Below are 21,907 nucleotides of genomic sequence, written 5' to 3' on the forward strand. Positions count from 1 at the left end.
ATTGATTTTGAAATAGAATTTGGCTCTTTGTGAGTGTTAATTCTAGGCGCTGGTGATAGTGATTTCACAGACCTGTCTTCGGTCTTTATTTACATTTTGATCTTTTAAACCTTATAATCGTATCCAATTGAGAGCTTAAATTTCTCCAGTCTTTTATAATCAGCCTGTTGTCTCCCGCAATCTTGGCTTTGTCACCTCATCTGATGCAGACTGACTTCAGTTGATCAAACTCACCTGCTTGCTTCCAAATTTCATCTGATCTGATGGGATCTGCAGTTTTTGAAAATGTTTTCCATTACCCGCAGACTCCCTCTCTTACCTTTCTCTTTTCATCCTTTTGTATTGCCTCCAAAGCTGTCTCCTTTATTACATATAGCACTCAACAAAACTGACAAGTTGGGAACTGAATCAAAGCCTCAATAAAGAAGGAGGGCCTGCTGGTGTTGACAACTAAATGTGGAAATGGAGGGAGAGACATCAGCTTGGAAAAGATAAATAGTTTATGAGCGAGATATTTTTTGCTCTCGCTTCCTGACTGAGGCAGATTTATCCATATCATCGGTCTAGGAAGAGACCATGAAAGAACGCAATATTAGGGTGGTTGGAGACCAGTAGCATGTCTGTGCTAAAAGGTTCTCCTGTGTCTCTGATGTTTAAAATGCTTGCATTTGTTTGTCTTGGTCCTTCGTTGCTTTTATTTACTTTGACCAAGAATGGCATCTAGGGAAATCACAGAGCTCATAGACAACTGATGAGGCATCATTAGGATGTTGAGCGCATTTTGTAATTGATCTTTTCTTCCTGTCAGGTCTGTGTGTGTGCACATTTATATGTCTGTGTGCATGCGCATTTGTTTGGTGCCTGTAAGATTTAGTAATTTTTTAAAGGCATATTTTTTGCTTGACATGGCTGGATTTATTGTGAAGTAAAATGTTAAAAGTGTCAAATATATGTAATATATGTAATACATGTAAATGTTTTCTTTTTTTTAAATATGTTTGTGTTGTGTCACGGAGAAGCCGTATTTCCTACAAACATCTTTAGTGTCATGATTCTTCAGAGATCATTGTATGTTATTGTGAATTATTATTATATTATTAGGATTGTAGAATTATTATTATATTAGGAAATTTAAATGATAATTTTTGCAAAATACTAAGTACTTGTAATATTTTACAACTTTGTCCTTATTTTACATTCTTCTAATTACTTTAATGTTTAAACTCAACAAAAGTTTACTGTTTTAAAATAGTTTGAAAGGTATAGTAGGTCTTTGGTGTCATTTTGGTGTCCACATCAAATTAAATGCAAAAATTATTATTTCAAAAAATGTTTTTTTGTAAAAATTAATGTTATTTACATTTTAAATGATTAAAAAACCTATGAATGAAGCTGAAAAATTGGTAAAAACCTACGCTGTAGAATTTGATTTTGATTTTATTTTAACTTATATTTTTGTTGATTTAGCTTATTTAAAAAATATTTTTTATTCATCAAAAATGACATAGCATCTTATTTTTTTTTAATCAGTTCAATTAATTAATGACTAAAAAAGTTAAATTGATTCAACTAAAAAACAAATAAGCTAGCAAAGTATAATAATTTAAAGTGACAATCAATTGACATTTTGTGCTTACACTGTGTTTAATGATTTTGAAATATGCCTGATATGATTTTTAGGTACATCAACTGTTGTTACGCTGAATAATATTTGAGTGTCTGTCTGTTGTAAATTCTGATGATATGATTTGCATGATAAATGTATGTAAAATATGACATGATAAAAGTGTAATAAAAATAGTGCTGGGCAAAAACGAAAGTTTGTTTAGACATAATATTTGTGTGTACTGTGTAAATACGCACATGCATATATTTGAGAATATATTTTATATATTATATATATATATATATTATATATTTTTTATATATATATATATATATATATATATATATATATATATATATATATATATATATATATAATGTATGTATATGATACAAATTATACTGTATATAAATTTAAATCTATATGCAACAAATTTGTATAGTTTTGTTTTCATGTATGCATTAAAACAAACTTTTATTTTTGATTTGATTAATCGTGATTAATTCTTGCCCAGCACTAGATGAAATGTATGAGTATTAATTAAACCAACAGTTCTCATTCTAATGACAAAAAAAATAAAAAATAACAATAATAATAAACTTATGTTACATATTTTATTCTTGAAAACCATCTTTTTATCTCTCACCCATTTACATATAACATAGTTTCTTTTTGTTTACGGTTTAGATAAAATACTTTTATGAGGCTTTGTTTTTTTAGTAAGCACCACTGAAGCTAGAATACAGTACGGTATATGGTTATCTCATGACTGTATCTTTGCCTTACTCTTCCTGAAAGGTGAGTGCGACCGCAGAGGTTTCAGTCCCTCAGGATGGCTGACCCAGAGACCCCCCAGCCTGCCCGTTCATCTTCCAGCATGTCCAAGCAGTCTGACTCAAGGAAAGGTCACTCCAAGAGCAAACGTATATCCTCCACACCGGCCCCAGATGACATGTCTCCACAAGCACCAGAGGTTGCAGGTATTGTACTGTATGAGACAGAAACAAGCACCTTTGTGCTGTTTGTTTGCCTCTCACTTATAAATACCGTACAAGTAGCTCTCTGATCTGCCAGTTATTTACATTGTGCTGAAAAATGCACGAGTTCCACTTTAGTATGCGTATAAAAATGTGCCTAAAGTGTCAGCATGAAGGTATATAATGATGCAGTTATTAAACATTGAAAACTCTGACAGAAAACTCCTATACTGCCACTCAGGGCTAAGATCTAAAGCACTTAGACTCGTTTTCCCTCTTTTTAAAAAAAAGAAATACTGTTATGAGCTAAGGCTGTGCAATATGAGGATATATCGTATGAAGACAATTAAAAGTCAATCATTTCATATTATGTTCTATTATTTATATTGTGGTGTCACAAAGTACATTGTTTATGGTAATACTTTAATTGGATTTTTATTTAGCGATATTTCTTATTTTTATGTTGGAAAGTATTTTATGATAATTCATATTTATTAAATATTTTTATGTTTTAGTGTAACATTTGCCCTGATATTCTAATTAAAGTGAGAATTATTATCATATATGAATGAGTACATTTCTGTATGTAGCTTAAATAAAAAAGTAGTAGTCCTGTACTTGTGGTCAGTATAAAATATTAATTGATTAAAGTTTAAGTAATGCTAATTTTATCGAGATATAAATCATTATCAGGATTATGAAATTACTTACAGTATATTGTGATGTTATTTTAAGCCCGATTATGAGCATACAGTCATCATTAAAAGGAATAGTTCACCCAAAAATGTAAATGTTCTGTTTTATTCACTCATCTTGATGTCATTTGAAATTGTAGGGGACTTTTCTCTTTATTGGAACATTAAAGATGATTTTCAGCTGAAACTGCAGTCTGTGGTGAGTCATAAAATAAAAGTCAATGGCATTTAAAGTGAAAAACATACAGTATACAGGCAAAGAATTAATTCCCATGCCTCCTAACAACACACTGAAGTCTTTGAAGTGAGATAATAGCTCTGTGCAACAAACTGAACATTATTACCTTTAATACAAAGCCTCTGCCAACTGTCTTGACCATATTCACAACAGTCTGAAGTGTGAGTCATGAACACACTCAGGACTGTTTGCCGGAGCTGTGAATTAAAGGTAATAATGATGCTAAAAATGTTCAATTTCTTGTACAGACTGATCATTTCGCAGGTATTAATTTAGTTTAGCCTTTTTGCCCTTCCGTTGTAGCTGTTGGCTTGCATCTTATGAATCATCGAGCACTGCAGTTTTAGCAAAAATAAATCTCTTTTAATATCACACTGAAGAAAAAAAAAGTCACCTATATCTTTAGATGGCCAGAGGATGAGCAAACTGACTGTATTTTTTCATTTTTTGGTAAACTATCTCTGACTCAAACCCACTTATAGACACACAGAGACATTTTGTTCCCTTTTATGTTTAAATAAAGCCAATAACGAATGTAAGGTGTGATTCAGTAGTGAAAAAACTGCAAATGGATTAGTTCAATATGCAGTGACAATAGCTCTTTAGACAAATTTCAATATCTAGTCATGGGATGCTGTCAACATGGAAAATGTGATTTTTCTTGTTATACAAAATCTGTGAGGGTGATGGAGTTTTTCATACTATTGGGCATGGTATGTCAATTGGTATGCAATGGTTACAACTAGTGCAAAGTACAATTCAGTAGTAAAAGAACTGCAAATGGATTAGTTCTCATATTAGAACCTCTGCATTTGTGGCCATTATATATATTTTTTGTGTTTATATATATATTTATATTTTGTATTTATATATTTATTTATTTTATTTATTTATTATCACACTTTTGGCATTGTTCCACTTTTTGGTAGATTATTATTTTTTTTAAATTTTTTTTATTATTAATAACTTTTGTGTTTTTTGGCAAAAATAATTTAATATCGAAAAAAAAGTACTATTTCTTTCAAACAAAGCTTTAAAGGTCAGTTAGACTTGATGTGTAGTTAATTTTTTTTCCTAATGTAGAATAAGACAATTGTTCCATTATGTGTTTGTCTGTATGTGTTTTTTTAGCTGAAAGAGAGAAGTCTGTCTCAGAGGTGACTGTTGCAGTGGACGAAGTAGATTCCTACAAGAAACGGCTGGTAATTCACTCATACATGCTAAATTACAAGCCTTTAGGCACAGACACTGATAAATCACCTCACAATGATTGGGATTCTTATCTGATTATAATCTGCAATTTATAATTTTTCCCTCGCTTGAGTCTCACGCCTGCGGTCCTGGCTTACTAATCAGTGCTTTCATATCGGCGTTATTGAGTTCTTCTAATGATGTGAGTGAATATTTCATCCGCTCTCCACATACTCTGTGGGCTTAAAGGTCTTGTTTAGGCCCTTTTCATGTATTAGGCCTCATCATCAATCATCAAAAATCCACAAGAGCATGCAGAGCTAGTACGAGAAACATTGTTATTTTCCATCCAAGGGTCTTCAAAATTGAGAAAGAAGAGAAGCATATTGTTGAACTGTAATTTCCGTTACAGGCTCATGCATACGCATGACGAGGTCTTTGGCTTAAATGAGATAGATAACCCCTGGTCACAAATGATGGCTGATGCAAATAACACGGGAGGAAGAAATGACTGAGAAAGTGAGGGGCGAGTGGGCAGAACCAGCCTAGCGAACTTACAGCATCTCTGTCCTTTCATCAATGAGGTTAATAGAATTAATTACAGCCCTCTGGCTGGAAAAGGCAATGGCATTTACATGCAGTGGCTCAGTGTGTCCGCCCCTGCTGGGAGACCCTGTAGAAAAGCAGCTGGTGAGCTGCTTGTAATGACATTTGTTATAGTAATGCACACTCCATGACATTAGCCCTTTAGACAAATATCAATATGTTTATGGTAGTTATGGGATGCTTTCAACACAGAGATAAGCTTAATTATTAACGTGGTGTCTTGTCATGCAAAATCGGAGAGGATGATGGAGGTTTTCATACCATTTGACATGCAAAATACTGTCAATCCATATAATTGGATGTTACGGCATATCATGTTTCATCCAGTTTGGCCAGTCTGTGGTCTAATTGAAATCAGCTTATACCCTCATATAAAAAGTTGTTGCTACATATGTGCATATGAAATACGACTAATGTGGTTTACAATTGCTCGTACGAATATTTAGTATTAGTATTAGTATTTTCTGTTGTACTGACAAGGTTAGGGGTCAGTAAGAAATAATTTCATGAAATTAATGCTTTAAAGGTCCTGTGAAGTGTTTTGAAAGTTGTTGTTTTGTTAAATGTTTGACATAATTTCCACTGAAATAAATAAAGACAGGTTGAGAAATAGCCCCTCCCCTTTAAAGGGGTGGTCCACTACGATATCATATTTTAAACGTTAGTTGATGTGTAATGTAGCTGTGTGAACATAAACAACACCTCTTGATGTAATACGCTTAAAGTTCAATGCAAAGGCAGGTATTGGCTTTTACAGAGTTAGCTTAGCAGAGGCTATAGCGAACAAAGTTTGGGGTCTACAAAAAATACATCCAGGCTAGTGAGATCACGAGGACTACAGGCCAGAGGCACTGTAATGTTATAGCAGCTCATTCTGTTTCTGTTTTTGGGCTTCCAATGGACATGACACAAAGAGAGAAGTGCTCACAGTTTAATTTTAATTATGTTTCAGATAAATAAATAAATAAATAAATAAAAAATATATATGTAAATATGTAAAATATGTAAATATATATATATATATATATATATATATATATATATATATATATATATATATATATATATATATATATATATATATATATATATATATATAGCTAGCAAATAGCTGACAAAGGAGAACTTCCAGATTCACTCCCAGCTCAGTGCTAGATTCGGTTAAAACTCTGTCAACCGAATAAGCTGTGGAGTGTGAGCCACAACCTGTGTTTATTTTTATTTGTTAAAATTGATCAACTACATGCAAAGTTTCTAGCGTTAACAGTATGTTGAAGCAAGGACGTAAAAAAAGATGTAAACAATGCTAACAATTTAGCTACAACTTCATATTTATCTGTCAAACCCCTGTAAACACCCACAGTCTTCAGCAGCATTGCATGGCTGTTTTCCATGCTTTCTGCATCTCAAATAACAAACTTGCAAAAGGTATGAGAACGTTTCATATTACTTACACATGCTTATTCCGAATATATGTGAAAGACACAGATTTTATTTTATTTGACCTCAGGCGTGAGGTTCAGCTGTGTCCTCTACGTTTTTCTGTACGATTCAGGCAGCTAACTCTGCTAACATCTGCTCTGACTCAGTATTTACACAGCGCAAAAGCACATGCTTGTAGGGGCATGACGTGACGTGGAGCCAAACCGCGAATCACAGCACATTATGTTAGCTAACCAATCAGAGCCTCTTGAGGGCAGGCCTAGGAAATATGACAGTTGTTGTTTTTATGTTAGCTGAGGAGCTGTATATAATCAAAGTTAAATATATGAAATAATAACGTCATTTTATACAAGTGAAGCATGAGCACATATTGCTTTGCATCTTATAAACACAACCAAGCCTTAAAATACACAATGGACCACCCGGTAAAAAAATAGCTAATCACTTTTCATATATATCGCAGCTCTGCCAGTCAGAGTGGCTGAGCTCAACCACATTAAACTCATGACAGCCAGAGTATATAATAAATCAACACAGTTACAAAAACCATTTAATATTTTTTAGGAGTTTAGGTGAGGTTTGACACAGCATGAATACTTTTGAATTTTGTTTATAAAAAAATCCTTCTTTAAATGAATAAATACAACTTTGGTAAGCATGAGGCTAAAAATATACTGACCCTGAATGCTTGAATGAATTTATTTTGTTTATGTATTTTCATCAACAAAAAAAAAATGAAGGATGGTTATAATTCTCGAATCTTTTCTTTTTTGCCAGAGAGAAGCATTTAAACAGCGTCTAGCATTGAGTGGTATATCAAAGGAGTCATGGACTGAGGAAAATGAGCAAGCCTTGGATAAATTCATCTCAGACTCTTCTGTCAGGCTCCTCGTAGTTTACCATGACCCTTTCACTGGCCTATACGTGGACTACGCCATGCCAGCTCAGGTATGCCACAGCACTATTTCTAGAGATGGCATTTAATGACCCAATCAGAGGCTTTTGTGTCACAATCTCATTAAAAAAAAACTCGGGCTGAGCGTGCTTGTTTTTTCTAAGGTTATTTTGAGCTTCAATTTAATGAAGAACATACTGAGCTTTCCCAATAGATTCATTCTTTGTGCTTTGTGTTCAGTTCTAATGTATTTTGTGACTTGCCAGGATGCCAAAGATCTCATTGTTACACAGTGTGTGATGACCTCTGGTGATCCATTAGCACTCAAATATGAATCACCAACATTTTTGCTTTCCCACTTATCCATCCTCCATCATTTTTTCTCCCTTTTGCTCTCTCACTTCCCCTAGGTGGTGGAGCAGATGTCATACTTCATACGGGCACCGGACAGTATGATCACAGAGGAGAGTTTTAGGAGTTCAGTGCAGTTTGGTTCTGTGAGGGGAGGGGCCATAGAGGGTCTCCTCAGGATGATGAATGGTGTTCACACTCCTCAGGTCACCCTCAGCACCACCTGGCCAGAGACCTCCAAGAACAACTACTCTGCAGAACTGCACCGCTTCCTTACCAAACTTACAGGTAATGACAAATAGCCACAGCGCCATCTTGGAACTTAATGATTGCAGGTTTAATTGCCTGTACTGGCAAGAGTTGTTAATGGTGGGAGGTGGGGGTAATTGTACAGTGCTCTCTTTCACCTTCAATACCCATGGCTGAGGTGCCCTTGAGCAAAGCACCTACTGTAAGCCCCAATTGCTCCCTGGGTGCCACAGCAAATGGCTGCCCACTGCTCCGGGTGTTTGCCCACGGTGTGTGTTTTTGTGTGTGTGTACTCACTGCTCACTGCTTGCAATGTGTGTCTGTACACTTAGATGCAGAAGAAAAATTCTGTCACATCACTCACTTTCACTTTTCTGGTTATTTGTCATCAGTTTACGGGTTGCACACAACATGAAATGAATGATTTGAAAGAAATACATAATGAACAAGTGAAAAGGGTGCCATACTCTTAAAAAAAACAATGCTTTTCTTACTTTGAGATTTTGTCTTGTTTCTAGTCCTGATATCTAGAAATTCTTAAATCGAAAAGCAGTTTTTAGACAAGCAAAAATATTGTCTTGTTTTCAGAAATAATAAGTCAGAATTATTAAGTGAGTTTTTCCCTAAAACAAGGAAAATAACCTTAATTCAATGTAAGAACAAGACTATTTTGCTCACCCACTGGTGGATTATTTAGCTAGTTTTATGGAAAAATCTTTTTTTGAAGAGTAGAGGAGGCTCACGATTTTAGAATTTTTAAATCACTTTTAAGTAATTACAATGAAATGGCCAAAATGAATTAACGAAATGTGAAATGTGTAAGAGTTTTCATGCATTATTTTATTAACAGTATTATTAACAGTTTGTGGCTAACCATAAAAAATGAGACCATACCCAACTTTGTTTTAGAAAGACAGTAGACTAATACAATATATGGCAAGGACTTTAAAGTTTAAAGGATATGAGGTTTATGAACTTTACTGAGAGCCTCTCTTACACTCTATGGGTTCAAAGTCTAAAGCGCATGGTGCAAAAGTATTAAAGGCATGTCCCAATACACTGTGCTATTTTAAAGATAGAAAAATTTAGTTTGTCCCACGGCACAATGTCTAATAGGGTTGTGCTTATTTTCTTAATGAGTTATTTGTGTGTTTTTTAAGCATAACGTGCATTAAACCATACAGAGTCTCATCTCCCATTCCCTTTAAGAGCCATAGCAGGTTTGCTATTTACATGGCGTTCTTTGTAAGTGAAAAAACTGAATGGAAAAACTGAACACTTCACTAGCGAGAAAACAGTTAAACAGACCATCTGCATGAGGATAAAAAATGAGCCTCCTCCATTTGGTCTCTTTACTTTCTCTTTAATTTACTTTTACTCTTTACTCTTTTATTTTCATGGAGTAAGGAAGCAGTGGAAACTCACTCCACTGAAGACATCCATTAGCCTAGATATTTAATTTCGTTTGATCAGCACACAGATTTGTTTCAAATCTATTTCTAAATTCAGCTCTTGTTTCCAGCAAACAAATAAATGAACATTAAGTGTGGTCAAAAAATAGAGTGATACAAAACCTGACAGGTGGACAAATCTAAAAAATTTTTTTTAAACAAATATAAATATGCATAATTAATGTTGCCAATAATAATAACAATATAATAAAAATGCTAATTGTCATGAATGAACTGAACCTTTATTTAAATCACAGCTTGTGTTAATGTGATGCCATTCATTAAGCTTATGCAAACGTATCCACATTGTTATGATAGGATGCTGACTTAACTCCTGTTATCTCACCGCTTTCCTTTTGTTTTTTCATACATATTCATCTAATCATTACTCTCAGCTCTGTGGATGGCATTCTGATGTTAGGAACAATAGGTGAACATGCCAAATCCTATACTTATGCACTATTCTATGCTATTTTATAGTATAAATAGTGTAATGGGGTGTATGCCGAAGCATGCTAATGGGACTTTTAACTTGCCAGTAATCTGGGTTAAGTGCATCGGCGAATTGAATGCCAATGCAAAAACCGGTGCGTTTAAGGTCTGTTTTCTTTATAAATCAACGATCTCCACTAACTGAGTGATATCCGATTTAAAGTGGGTGTCAGATTGTACAAGAAGCACTGCTTTAAATTACATTTCCCCCGCCATTTCTTTATAATATGAGCAATTATTTTACCCCAGTATATTCAATGGAGCTTCTGCGCTAGCCTGCCGATTCTGACGGGCGCATGCAAGTAAACGGCTTTTTGTCTTGTTTTACGCTTGTGCAACTAAATAAATGCCAAGGTTTATTTAACTGAATGTATTTTAATGACATTACAACATCGATGCTGTAAAAGGAACCGCATAAAATGGAAAAAAATTCACAATAACAGGTCACCAGAAGTTTATCAGTATGGGAAAAACACTAGCTCGGCATATACCCTATTAGTGCATTTACACTGAAAAAAATGTTTAAAGAATAAGTGCAATTGAAATACTCAGATGATGCACTTATTCAACCGACAAAAAAAAGTGTGGAATGTTGAACACTTCATGCACTCAAAGGTCACAGCTTTGCTCGCATAGCAGAATGGGAGGACTTATCGGTTGCTAAGGTTAGATTACATTATTTATTTTGGATTGTTCAAGTTAAATTCTCCTACGTAAGTGATTATGCTGCCACCCAATGGTGAATTTGGTTGTACTCATGACAGGTATAATCATTTCTTTCACTAATTTAGACGCTGTTAAATGTTTCCTGGAAAAGGCTTGAATCTCTATTCAGTGTCAGAACGTTAATGTTACATTTGGCACTATGACACTAATATGGTTGAGTATAAGAGCATTGTGTATAAGTGTAATTTGGGATGCAACAAGTATTTCTTTATCCAAATGTGATTGCAGCAACTCCTAAGCAAAAATAAAAACATTATTTTATCTTGGCCTTAAATTATGTTCAGTCTTCTGAAGGTTAAGTTTGCACAATTGTGAGTACAAGTAATAAGTTGCTGGATATAATTCATTAAATAGCCTCCAGTATCATTAATAACAAGAGTCTGAAATCTACAGCCTCTGGTATTTTCTTATGCTGTATAACATACCCAAGTAATCGTTTGAATATTTTTTTTTCATGTATGGACAGTAAAGAGCTGCCTATAGTACATACAGTCTTTGATAAACATATCACTCTTTCAGAAATCATTTTGAAACCCATTTTGCACTGAACTTTCTTTGAAAACAAACCTGTTGTAAGCCCTGCGGGAAGCCCGGCTTCTTCATTACCTACGTACATGCTCAGCAAAGTACATTGACTTTTCTTTAACTACCGCTTTTTATTTCAATTCACATTTAGGTTATTGATCCCTCCTCTCATCCATATTGCAGCCAGCGGTCGGCTTCATATATGTTTCTTTCACATTCTAGCCCAAGCACTACTGACCTGACATCAGATTCCCATTTTCTATTTTGATTTGCTCTCCATCGGTTTAACTGGCATAGCTGATTCAGAATCAGTGCTTTTGTACCTTTTTTTGCACTATGACTGTGCTTCCTCCATCGTCAGCCATTCAGAGGTAATCACCTGGCACAGTGGAGCACCGTGATGGTTCAATTATTATGCTCATCAGTCCAATCAGCACACCCACATCACCCAGAGCAGCACGACTCTGACTAAACAGAAATAACACAGCGACCAATCACAGGCTCTTCTTACACTGCCGCAGTGCTCCCGGGTAATCAGAAAGCCGTTCGGCAATTTTCACAATTCGCCTTTTGGTTCTCTTCTTTTAGCACATTATTCTGTCGACCTTGTTCAAAGCGTTAGGCCCGGAGGCCAAGAAATATATTCCAAAGCTGATGGAGATGTATAGAAAGATGATTCACCATACCACAAAGTTACCTTGGATCTGTTATAATTGAGCTAAAAAATAACAATGTCTTCACAAAGCACTCTTGAATGATGTATTCAGCTGGTTAAGTTGTGCATTTCAGAAAGAATTCAGCTTTGAAATTAAAGTGAATAAGAGCCACAGGTATATTGATGTTAGCCATGGCTTTCCAAAAATAACAGCTCAAGCTCAGTTCATTCTCACTCTGTGATAGTGAAAATCTCTCTCATTTACCAAAACTTAAGAATTTGGGCTGGAATTTGTTCTGAATAAATATAGACACTGTATATGCACTCCTACACTATGAAAAAATGCCATACACTATATAGGATTAGACACACACAGATTTTTCATTTCTCAGCCAGCTGACTCATTCACTTTTTTTCTGATGTCTCATTATTTTCCCTCTGGTGTATTCCGTTTGCTTGCCTTTGTTCTCTCTGTAAAGGCCAATCGAATGCTGTCATTGTGTTCCTACACTCTTTTTATTTTCTATGTCTCATAACTGCTGTCACAGATTGGAGCATCTTGTCTAACTTGTACACACTGGCCTTGTTCCTTTTAATCTTTTCATCTCTCAATAGGCTTTGCACTTTTTGCGTTTCTCCCTTTCTTCTGTCTCCCTCCATCAGGCTTTTTCTCCTTCCAACAATTTTGTGTGACAGACCTCTATTATCTTTTTTTATCTGCCTTTCACTTTTTAAACGCCCGTTAAAGTGGTTGCAACAAGCACCGTTTTGATGTCCAGCATGGAAAGTGCAGCGGATGCTATAGAAAGCCACAAAGAAAACGAACAGCAGTCATAAAAAAAAATGCTTGTGACAGCTCACACGTGGCACATGGACCTTAAAACACAGCAGTAAACATTTATTGTGTTTCACTTTTATTGTTGATTCGTTTTACCAACATGCAAAGCACTGTAAAATGGGTTGGATTTGCTGTCTCCAGCAGTAAGAAATGCGGAGTGATATCAGAATGAGAATCTCGTTATTGTTGTTGTATCTACCTTTTTCCAATTCCAATCATGATGCTTTGTGTGAATTATTAGAGTAGATTCTATTAAACTGTAAAAAAAAAATTAAATCTGTTTAAAAAAAAAACAAAAAAAAAAACTGTTATTGTTATTTTGAGTACAGGGGTCCGTTCTTCGTACGTGGATTACTCAGTTAGCTAGATTTGGATATTGACGATTTGACATGATCCAGGATCGTTTCGTTCTTCAAAGCTGATCCGAGAGTTGTTGTCATAGCAACAGTTCTGCTAGCTTAAACCTGATCGGGAGCAGGTTCAGTTTATATAAACAGGATTAGATCGGCTCAGTTCAAGCAAAGATAATAGAGAAAGTATGTACCGAATTCTGATATTTTCTTACAGTAGTAGTTATATACACTTGGGAAAATAGTAACTATTTTAAATATATATATATATATATATATATATATATATATATATATATATATATATATATATATATATATATATATATATAAAGTTATAGTTATTAATAAAATAAATAAAGTTATACATATTAATAAAACTTATGCAATCTGCACTCTCGAAATGAAAGTACAAAGACTGCCACCTGCTGGTGCAAAGAGAAAACATATGAACTTTTTAGATCGCTTTAGTACAATTTATGTATAATAGAAATGCACAATGTGTGACTTTAAAAAAAAAAATACATTAATGCAGTCATAAACATGTTTTGACAGTTAATATGCCAGTGATTATGCTTAACAAAAGTTGCAGACGCCTTTACCAATATCAAAATGCTTTTGAAAACATCCAGTTATTCCATACAGCGATTAAAAAAACGGCTACTATAATAAAGAAAATCTTTTCTAAATGTAGAACTAAATACACTGATATGCATTGAAATACATGATGAATACACTTGACACATGAAAGTGTAAAGCCTGCAGCTCACAACAAATGTGGAAGATTATTGCGTATCATATTTAACAAGCCGTTTACTGCTAATTTGATGTAATTTTGCTCACATGGATAATTGAATATTAATCAGATGATGTCATTACGCTGCTGTGCCGTCAGCCAATCGTTGCACTGCTGATCATGATTTCGAGGATCGATAGATCTGTCCTTCACAACACACGCAGCGATCTCAGATCAGTTCATCTAGACATTCTAATCTGATTCGCGAACTTGTTTGAAGAACCAAATTAGCGAGAGATCAGTTATCAAGATTAAAAGATCCAGGATCTGCCAAATCATCTTAGATCATTTAAGCCAGGTACGAAGAACGGACCCCAGTTCTTTATCAAGCATTAATATATTATGAATGTACACTCACTGGCTCCTTTATTTATGTACACCTATCCAACTGCTCGTTAATGCCAATCACATGGCAGCAACTCAATGCATTTAGGCATGTAGACATGGCAAGCCGATCTGCAGTGGTTCAAATCGAGCATCAGAATCAAGGGAAAAGTGATTTAATTGATATTGAACGTGGCTGGTCTGAGTATTTCAGAAACTGCAAATCTACTGGGATTTTCACGCACAACCATCTCTAGGCTTTACAGAGAATGGTCCGAAAAAAGAAGATATCCAGTGAGCGGCAGTTCTGTGAGTGCAAATGCCTTGTTGATGCCAGAGGTCAGAGGAGAATGGCTAGACTGATTCGAGCCAATAGAAAGGCAACAGTAACTCGTTACAACCCAGGTATGCAGAAAAGCATCTTTAAACACACAACACATCAAACTATGAGGTGGGGGGCTACAGCAGCAGCAGACCACACCGGGTGCCACTCCTGTCAGCTAAGAACAGGAAACTGAGGCTACCTTTCACACAGGGACACAAAAATTGGACTATAGAAGATTGGAAAAATGTCGCTTGGCCTGATGAGTCTCGATTTCTGTTGCGACATTTGGATGGTGGGGTCAGAATTTGGCATCAAAAACATGAAAGCATGGATCCATCCTGTCTTGTATCAACAATTTAGGCTGCTAGTGGTGGTGTAATGGTCAACCTACCAAAGTATTGTTGCTGACTGTGTCCATCTCTTTATAACCACAGTGTATCAATTTTTTAATGGCTACTTCCTGCAGGATAGCGCACCATGTCATAAAGCGCAAATCATCTCAGACTGTTTTTTTGAACATGACAATGAGTTCACTGTACTCCACAGTCACTAGATTTTAATCCAATAGAGCACCTTTGGGATGTGGTGAAATGGGAGATTCGCATCATGGATGTGCAGCCGTCAAATCTGCAGCCACTGTGATGCTATCATGTCAATATGGAACAAAATATTCAAGGAATATTTCCAGTACCTTGTTGAATCTGTGCCATGAAGGATTAAGGCAGTTCTGAAAGCAAAAGAGAGTCCAACTCGATACTAGTTAGATGTACCTAATAAAGTGGCAGGTGGGTTTACATTATATATTATTGTAGTGTAATAGTATAAAATAATCTACAGGGACAAAACATTGTGAACTTAAAAAAAAGCTTTTGCCACACAAATGATTGTGACATTATAGACTCTTATTTTTATTCATTCCTTTATTTACCTTCAGCTTAGTTTCTGATTTATCGAGGTCGCCACAGTGGAATGAACCGCCAACTCTTTCAGCATATGTTTTACAAAGTGGATGCACTTACTGCATTACTGGGAAACACCCATACACTCTCACATTCACACATACACACACACACACACACACACACACACACACACACACACACACACACACACACACTATGGCCAATTTAGTTAATCTAAATCACCTATAGCACAACTCTTTGGACAGTAGGGGGACCAGAGCACCCGGAGGAAACCCATGGTAAAATGGGGAGAACATGTAAACACAGAAATGCCAAATGACCAAGGAAGGACTTAAATCAGCGACCTTCTTGCTGCGAGGTGACAATGCTAACCACTGATCCAAAATGCCACCAACTATTATATTTTTGATAGATAAAAATAAAGCATGAAGCCAAATCGAAACTCTCACTCAGTTTTTAGATTATTTATCGTGCATCCTATTTATTTGTTTCAGCTCAAGAAGTCCACAAAAATGAAGTACGACATATAATTTGAAACTAAGTAGTCATGTGAGTATAGTCTGTAGAGCTTCTCCTTGTAGTAAAAATGCAGAGGAATGCACAATAGAAAAACAAGCAAACAGCAGCTTGATAAACAGCATTGATACTGTAAATAATGGTGGTATGCATTAAATGATTAGTTCACTCAAAAATGATAATGCTGTTTTTAGTTACGATCTTGTCTTCCCTTTTCTTACCTTTCGGTGGCCTGGCAGTGTGACGTCACAGTTAATTAGTTAATTTATGGGTGGAGGATGTATATATTTAAAAATTTTTTTGTGAAGAACGGCACTTCCTCTGGTGGACCGGTATTCCCCAGATAGGTCATTTTGTTTCGCTGTGTAATGTTTTTATGTTTTATTTTGTTGAGGCAATTTCAGTTGATTTCTTATTTATTTCAAATCCCTAGACAGTTTATTATTCTTTGTTATTCCCTTCAATAAATGTTTTTTCATTATATACCTTTTTGTGTATCTGATCCTTTTTATGGTACGGACGCGAGCGAGCTGTCCGTAACATTAGTCACCCTCATATTGGTCCAATCCCCTGAGATCTTCGAAACTGAAATGAAGATTTTTAAGATTTAATCCAAGAGCTCGCAGATCCTCCATCGGCAAGAAGGGTTGTGAGATGTGAAGTCCATAAAATGAACCAAAACTATTTACAAAATATTGCATGAGATTTCAACTGTAATCATACAAACAGAACGCTTTTGTGTTCCAAAAATAAAGTTCTTTGTCTTCATCCTCTCTTCTGCCGCATCAGGTCCTGGTGCATATTTACATGTCCAATGCCACGCCTGTCTGTTACACTGCTCATTTTAGTCTAATGGCAATGCATTGCCTATAGCAAACGCACACACTGACCTGATGTGGAAGAGATAACCTTGGTGAACCTATTTGTTTTTACAGTTTTTTAGCGCACAAAACAAATATGTTCTTGAAGCTTCAAACTACTAAATGTTTTGATAATGTTTTTGGTTCCTTTTCTGGACCATTGCTGTCTATGGTGAATAAGCTCTTGGATTAAATCTAAAGTATCTTAATTTGCATTTAGAAGATGAACAAAGTTCTTAAGGGATTGTAATGACATGAGGGTCAGTGATTAATAACATAATTGAATATTTTTGGGTGAACTAACCCTTTAACACTTCAATGTGCATGTAAGCAACTGAAGTTGTATAAAGTGAGTTTCACAGTGCCATACAGTAATATTGTAATGGTCCAGTGTATAATGTAACATTCTTATTCACACAGCCATATGTATATAGCAATATGAAACAGTAGGAAGAAAGAAATAAATATTGCATAATTCCATGTGAAGTTTATTTTAAGGAGTCTAGTGCAGAGACTGCAGCTCTCCTGGACCCTTGGTCAAGCCTAGTGTGTGATATTAAGTCTAGTGTATTGCACAGTTTATTGAACAATTATGAGTTTAGTTCTCTTATTGCACTTGAAGAGAAACTTTTCATAATTTGGAGATGAGGGTTTGAATAGACCTCTATCGTCTTCTAGAAGGCAACAGCATGAAGTATCCTGGGAAGAGTCCTTTGATGGATGTGATGAAGTGTTGTACTGTATGCTGTTGTGCATTCTGGTACTACTGTATATGGATGTCTTTGACCGATTGAATTACTGATGTCCAACTCTGTTTTTTCTTCACAGACAGTAGATTTAAACTGCTGGGCAGCACAGTTCTGTACATCCCTCTGGAGGCTCTTCAGCACCGCCCAGAGGAGGCTGTCAAGAACAAGAATCTGGTGCAAAGGCTAGAGAGTAAGACTGCAGTTGTGTGTGTACGCATGGGTGTTTGTGTGTGTGCAAATAGATGTGTGTGAGGGCTTGAATAATTTCTGATGGAGTGGACTGTGTGGAACGAACAGTGTGAATAGTACATAAGACGGCGTATGCAGGAAATTACATCTAGCGTGACAGTCCGTGGCTAGAGCCTGTGAGTGCGATTTACACAGTAACCACAGCTGAAGGGCAAAAATAAAGGGCTAATTCAATTCAAAACTGCCATGCTGCTCTAAGAGAGTTAAAGGAGTCTTTATTAAATTTGGACGTCCTGATGGGGTCCAGGGTTAAAGGGACATACTAGGGGCACATGGAGGTGTTGGAGAAAAAAAGTATTTTAGAAGCAAACTTTAAAGATAAAAAAAATAAAAATCCTAGGACACAGTATGACTGATACCCCACTCTGTTTTCCTTTTTACAGCAGGCAACAGAGAAGAAACTGTTTGTCCTCTATGCACTTTTTCCAAGTTTTCTCAGTCAGTAGTGATTATTTTAATACACATCAAGTTCAGTTGTACGCCAGTAGTTTATAAAAAAACAACAACATATATTTTATATTATTAATATTATTCTATTATTCATGTAAACATTAGACAACACAATATATTTATTTATAATTACATATTTTTACATTTTTTTAATTATTAAAATGTAATTTTATTATTACATTCATTGTCCTTTGGCTTAGTCCCTTTATTAATCTGCTGTCGCCACAGCGGAATGAATTGCCAACTTATCCAGCATATGTTTTACACAGCGGATGCCCTTCCAGCTGCAACCCATCACTGGGAAACATCCATATACACTCTTTCACACACAAAGACTACAGCCAATTTAGTTTCTTCACCTATAGTGCATGTCTTTGGACTGTGAGGGGAAACCGGAGCACCCCGAGGAAACCCACGCTAACACAGGGAGTAACTGGCCCAGCCGGGACTCGAACTAGCGACCTTCTTGCTGTGATCTGACAGTGCTAATTACTGAGCCACTGTGTCTCCCTCTTTATTATTAAATAGAATGTATATTATCTGCAGTCGTCAATGTACTTTTGAGCTTCAAATGATCTTTCAGAAATGATTCCAGTTTGATAATATTAAATATTAATATTGATAATATTAAAATATTTCTTTTCTTTTTTTAAATTTTGAAAGCTTCATGCTGCTCTAAATCATTTTTCAGATTTCTATGCGACTTAAAAGTTTTGAAGAATAGCATTTATTGATATAAATATTTTAGCAGCATTACACTATCAATTTTTTACTGCCTTACTGTCAGGAAAGAATTGTTCTCATCACAAATATTGATATTTAATATATTGATATATAAAGTAAGATATTATATATAGATGGGCATATAGATATTATATATTACAAATGATTGATTTTGGTAATTGTTGTTTGCAATTTAGCATTACTAAATCTTTCCAGTAGTTTACTGCAACTTAATGTCAAAATAGCTGTAGATTTAAAATATTTCCATAGAAATATGCAAAGATGCTCTAGATCAGAGATGCCCAAAAAAGGGCCCGCAGGCCTAATTTGGCCCATGGTAACCTTTAATTTGGCCCGCCAACCAATCAGAGAAGAGATGGACAAATAATGGGGAAGGTTGGAGAGAATTCTCATTTCTAATTTTACATAACCTTTTGTTTGTTTGTTTAATTGCTGAGCTACAAAAAAAGCAAAACCGAAATTAAATGTTTTAATTAAATGTAAATACACATTGCTAAAAATGCAATTAGGACATATATTTCACTTTCAAGTGAAAATGTATTGTTTTTGTAAAAAAAACTAAAACAAAAAAAACATTAAACTCCATTGTGTTATAAATGAGATTGTTTATTGTTAAGCACATTATAAATTGTTAAACATATATAATTATTGATGCAATTTAAAGTACTTTTTATATATAATTTTTAATATTATTAAATTAGCAAGTAGGCAACATGGTGACTCCATGTGGAGTCCCGGTCAGTCAGGTTGCTGGTTCGAGTCCCGGCTGGGCCAGTTGACATTTCTGTGTGGAGTTTGCTTATTCTCCACGTGTTTGAGTGTGTTTCCTCCAGGTGCTCCGGTTTCCCCCACAGTCCAAAGACAAGCAATATAGGTGCATTGAGTATACTAAATTGGCCGCAGTGTATGTGTGTGAATGAGTGTGTATGGATGTTTCCAAGTACTGGGTTGCAGCAAGAACGGCATCCACTGTGTAAAACATATGCTGGATAAGTTGGCGGTTCATTCCACTGTGGTGACCCTTGATGAATAAAGGAACTAAGCTAAAGGAAGATGAATGAATAAATTAGGAAATTACCATGGCAACTTTAATGTAATACAGTTTGGTATATTTAACTTCGGCCCACAACCCTCAATCAAGTTTGGATTTTGGCCCTTCATAAGAAAATTTTTGGGAACCTCTGTTCTAGATAGTAAACGTGTCCTTCAAGGCTGTGTGTTCTCCAAAGCATTTTAGCTAGTTGATAACACTAGTACTCTTCTCAAAATGTTTGGCTATGGGCACTTGAGTGCTTCTGCAGTGCAGTTTTTTTTTCTTTTGTAGTTGAGATGCTACTGCTGAAATCTGTTACTAGCAACTGATTTCGCTGATTACTTGTTTGTTACTGTATATGTCGGTCCTATTGATTATTATTTTTATTTTTAAAAATATGATTGACCTTGGAAAAAAAACTTCTGGATTTACATATTTGTTTAGCAAATTGTTATGTTCATTTTTTTTCCACAGTTAAAAAATTTATATGACTGTATACTGTATGATGTAATATGTTATGAGATGAGTTTCTAAATATGTACTGTTATGAAAAAGCTTGCAAGTGAATAACAATATTCAATATAGACCTCATTGAAACATCACCTCATAAACTATCTTCATCTCTGTTTATCTCCCAGTGGTGGTGATACATTGGACACGTCAAATAAAAGCAGTACTCAGCGCTCAATCTGTGAGTGACATAGGAGACACCTTAGGCCCACTAGAGGAGATCTCTTTCTGGAAGAGCCGCTGCGCTGATCTGGACAGCATTAGTACGCAGCTCCAAAAACCTGGAGTCCGTCATATACAGGAAATTCTGCAGCTCTACACATCAACCTACATCCCACCCTTCTGTAAACTAGCCAAGCAGATCCAGGTACAGCTCAGCATCAGTGTGTGTGTGTGTGTGTGCGTCCGTGAGTGTGTGAAAATATGAGCAGTCTACATGGCAGGAATTGAGCTGAGGGGTAATGGGCTGGACAAGAACATTCTCTGGCTGTTGATGATTTATATGCGGCTTCTGAGCGGCTTCTGCTCACCCCTCGGAAATGAGGCCGTCTCACATTCGGGCTCCGCTATTACGAGTTGGCCTGACTTCTCATTTCAGCAGGAGATGGAGCATGTCTGTCAGCTCTACTTCAGCTCTTAGTGGCGCTCCCTCGTTGCCCTTTAACACTGATTTTAGATCAGTTTATGGTTGCTCTTATAATGACTCGGGATTGGAGTTTGGACAGAGGAAGCTGGTCCTGAATCAGTGCACGTTCCGTTTGTTGTGCCTTCAGATTCATACTGCGCAAAACAGCAAGGCTGCAGCAGCTGCTGTCTTTCATTTCATAGCATTTCCAAAACACTGAAAAAAAAAATCAATGTGACCAGAGTGAAATAATTAAACATCAGGCCTATTTGACCTTCAGGGGCACCCATGGGTGCTTGTAATAGCGATGTTGTAGAGTCAGCCTGATCACTGCCCCATAACAGCCACTGTTGTGCACCGTAGCACTGAACAATGGATGCTGATCCAAGAACAGGTCCCAGTTGGATAAAAGGTTTTAAGCTTATTCAGATGTCACTGAAACTGACTTAATTATGTCAGAAACACTTAAAAAGAGTATAAAATACAGTTCGATATCTGTGTCATCCAGCATTGAT

At 35.8% G+C, this 21,907-nt stretch overlaps 2 protein-coding genes across 2 annotated transcripts in view; both read left to right on the forward strand.

Moving 5' to 3' along the window:
* Positions 1–21,907, forward strand: part of efnb3b (ephrin-B3b) — an 888,832-nt gene that overhangs the window by 365,132 nt on the left and 501,793 nt on the right. The window lies entirely within an intron of this gene.
* Positions 1–21,907, forward strand: part of dnah2 (dynein, axonemal, heavy chain 2) — a 306,887-nt gene that overhangs the window by 3,120 nt on the left and 281,860 nt on the right. The window contains exons 2-7 of the mRNA XM_009303124.5: positions 2,405–2,586; positions 4,648–4,718; positions 7,534–7,704; positions 8,062–8,290; positions 17,861–17,971; positions 20,896–21,134. Of these exons, the coding sequence (XP_009301399.2) occupies positions 2,439–2,586; positions 4,648–4,718; positions 7,534–7,704; positions 8,062–8,290; positions 17,861–17,971; positions 20,896–21,134 (969 nt within the window). The 5' untranslated portion in view covers positions 2,405–2,438. The remainder of the gene's footprint in view (positions 1–2,404; positions 2,587–4,647; positions 4,719–7,533; positions 7,705–8,061; positions 8,291–17,860; positions 17,972–20,895; positions 21,135–21,907) is intronic.

The sequence above is a fragment of the Danio rerio genome, chromosome 7 (genome assembly GCF_049306965.1).
Source record: "Danio rerio strain Tuebingen ecotype United States chromosome 7, GRCz12tu, whole genome shotgun sequence".
Taxonomy (NCBI): Eukaryota; Metazoa; Chordata; class Actinopteri; order Cypriniformes; family Danionidae; genus Danio; species Danio rerio.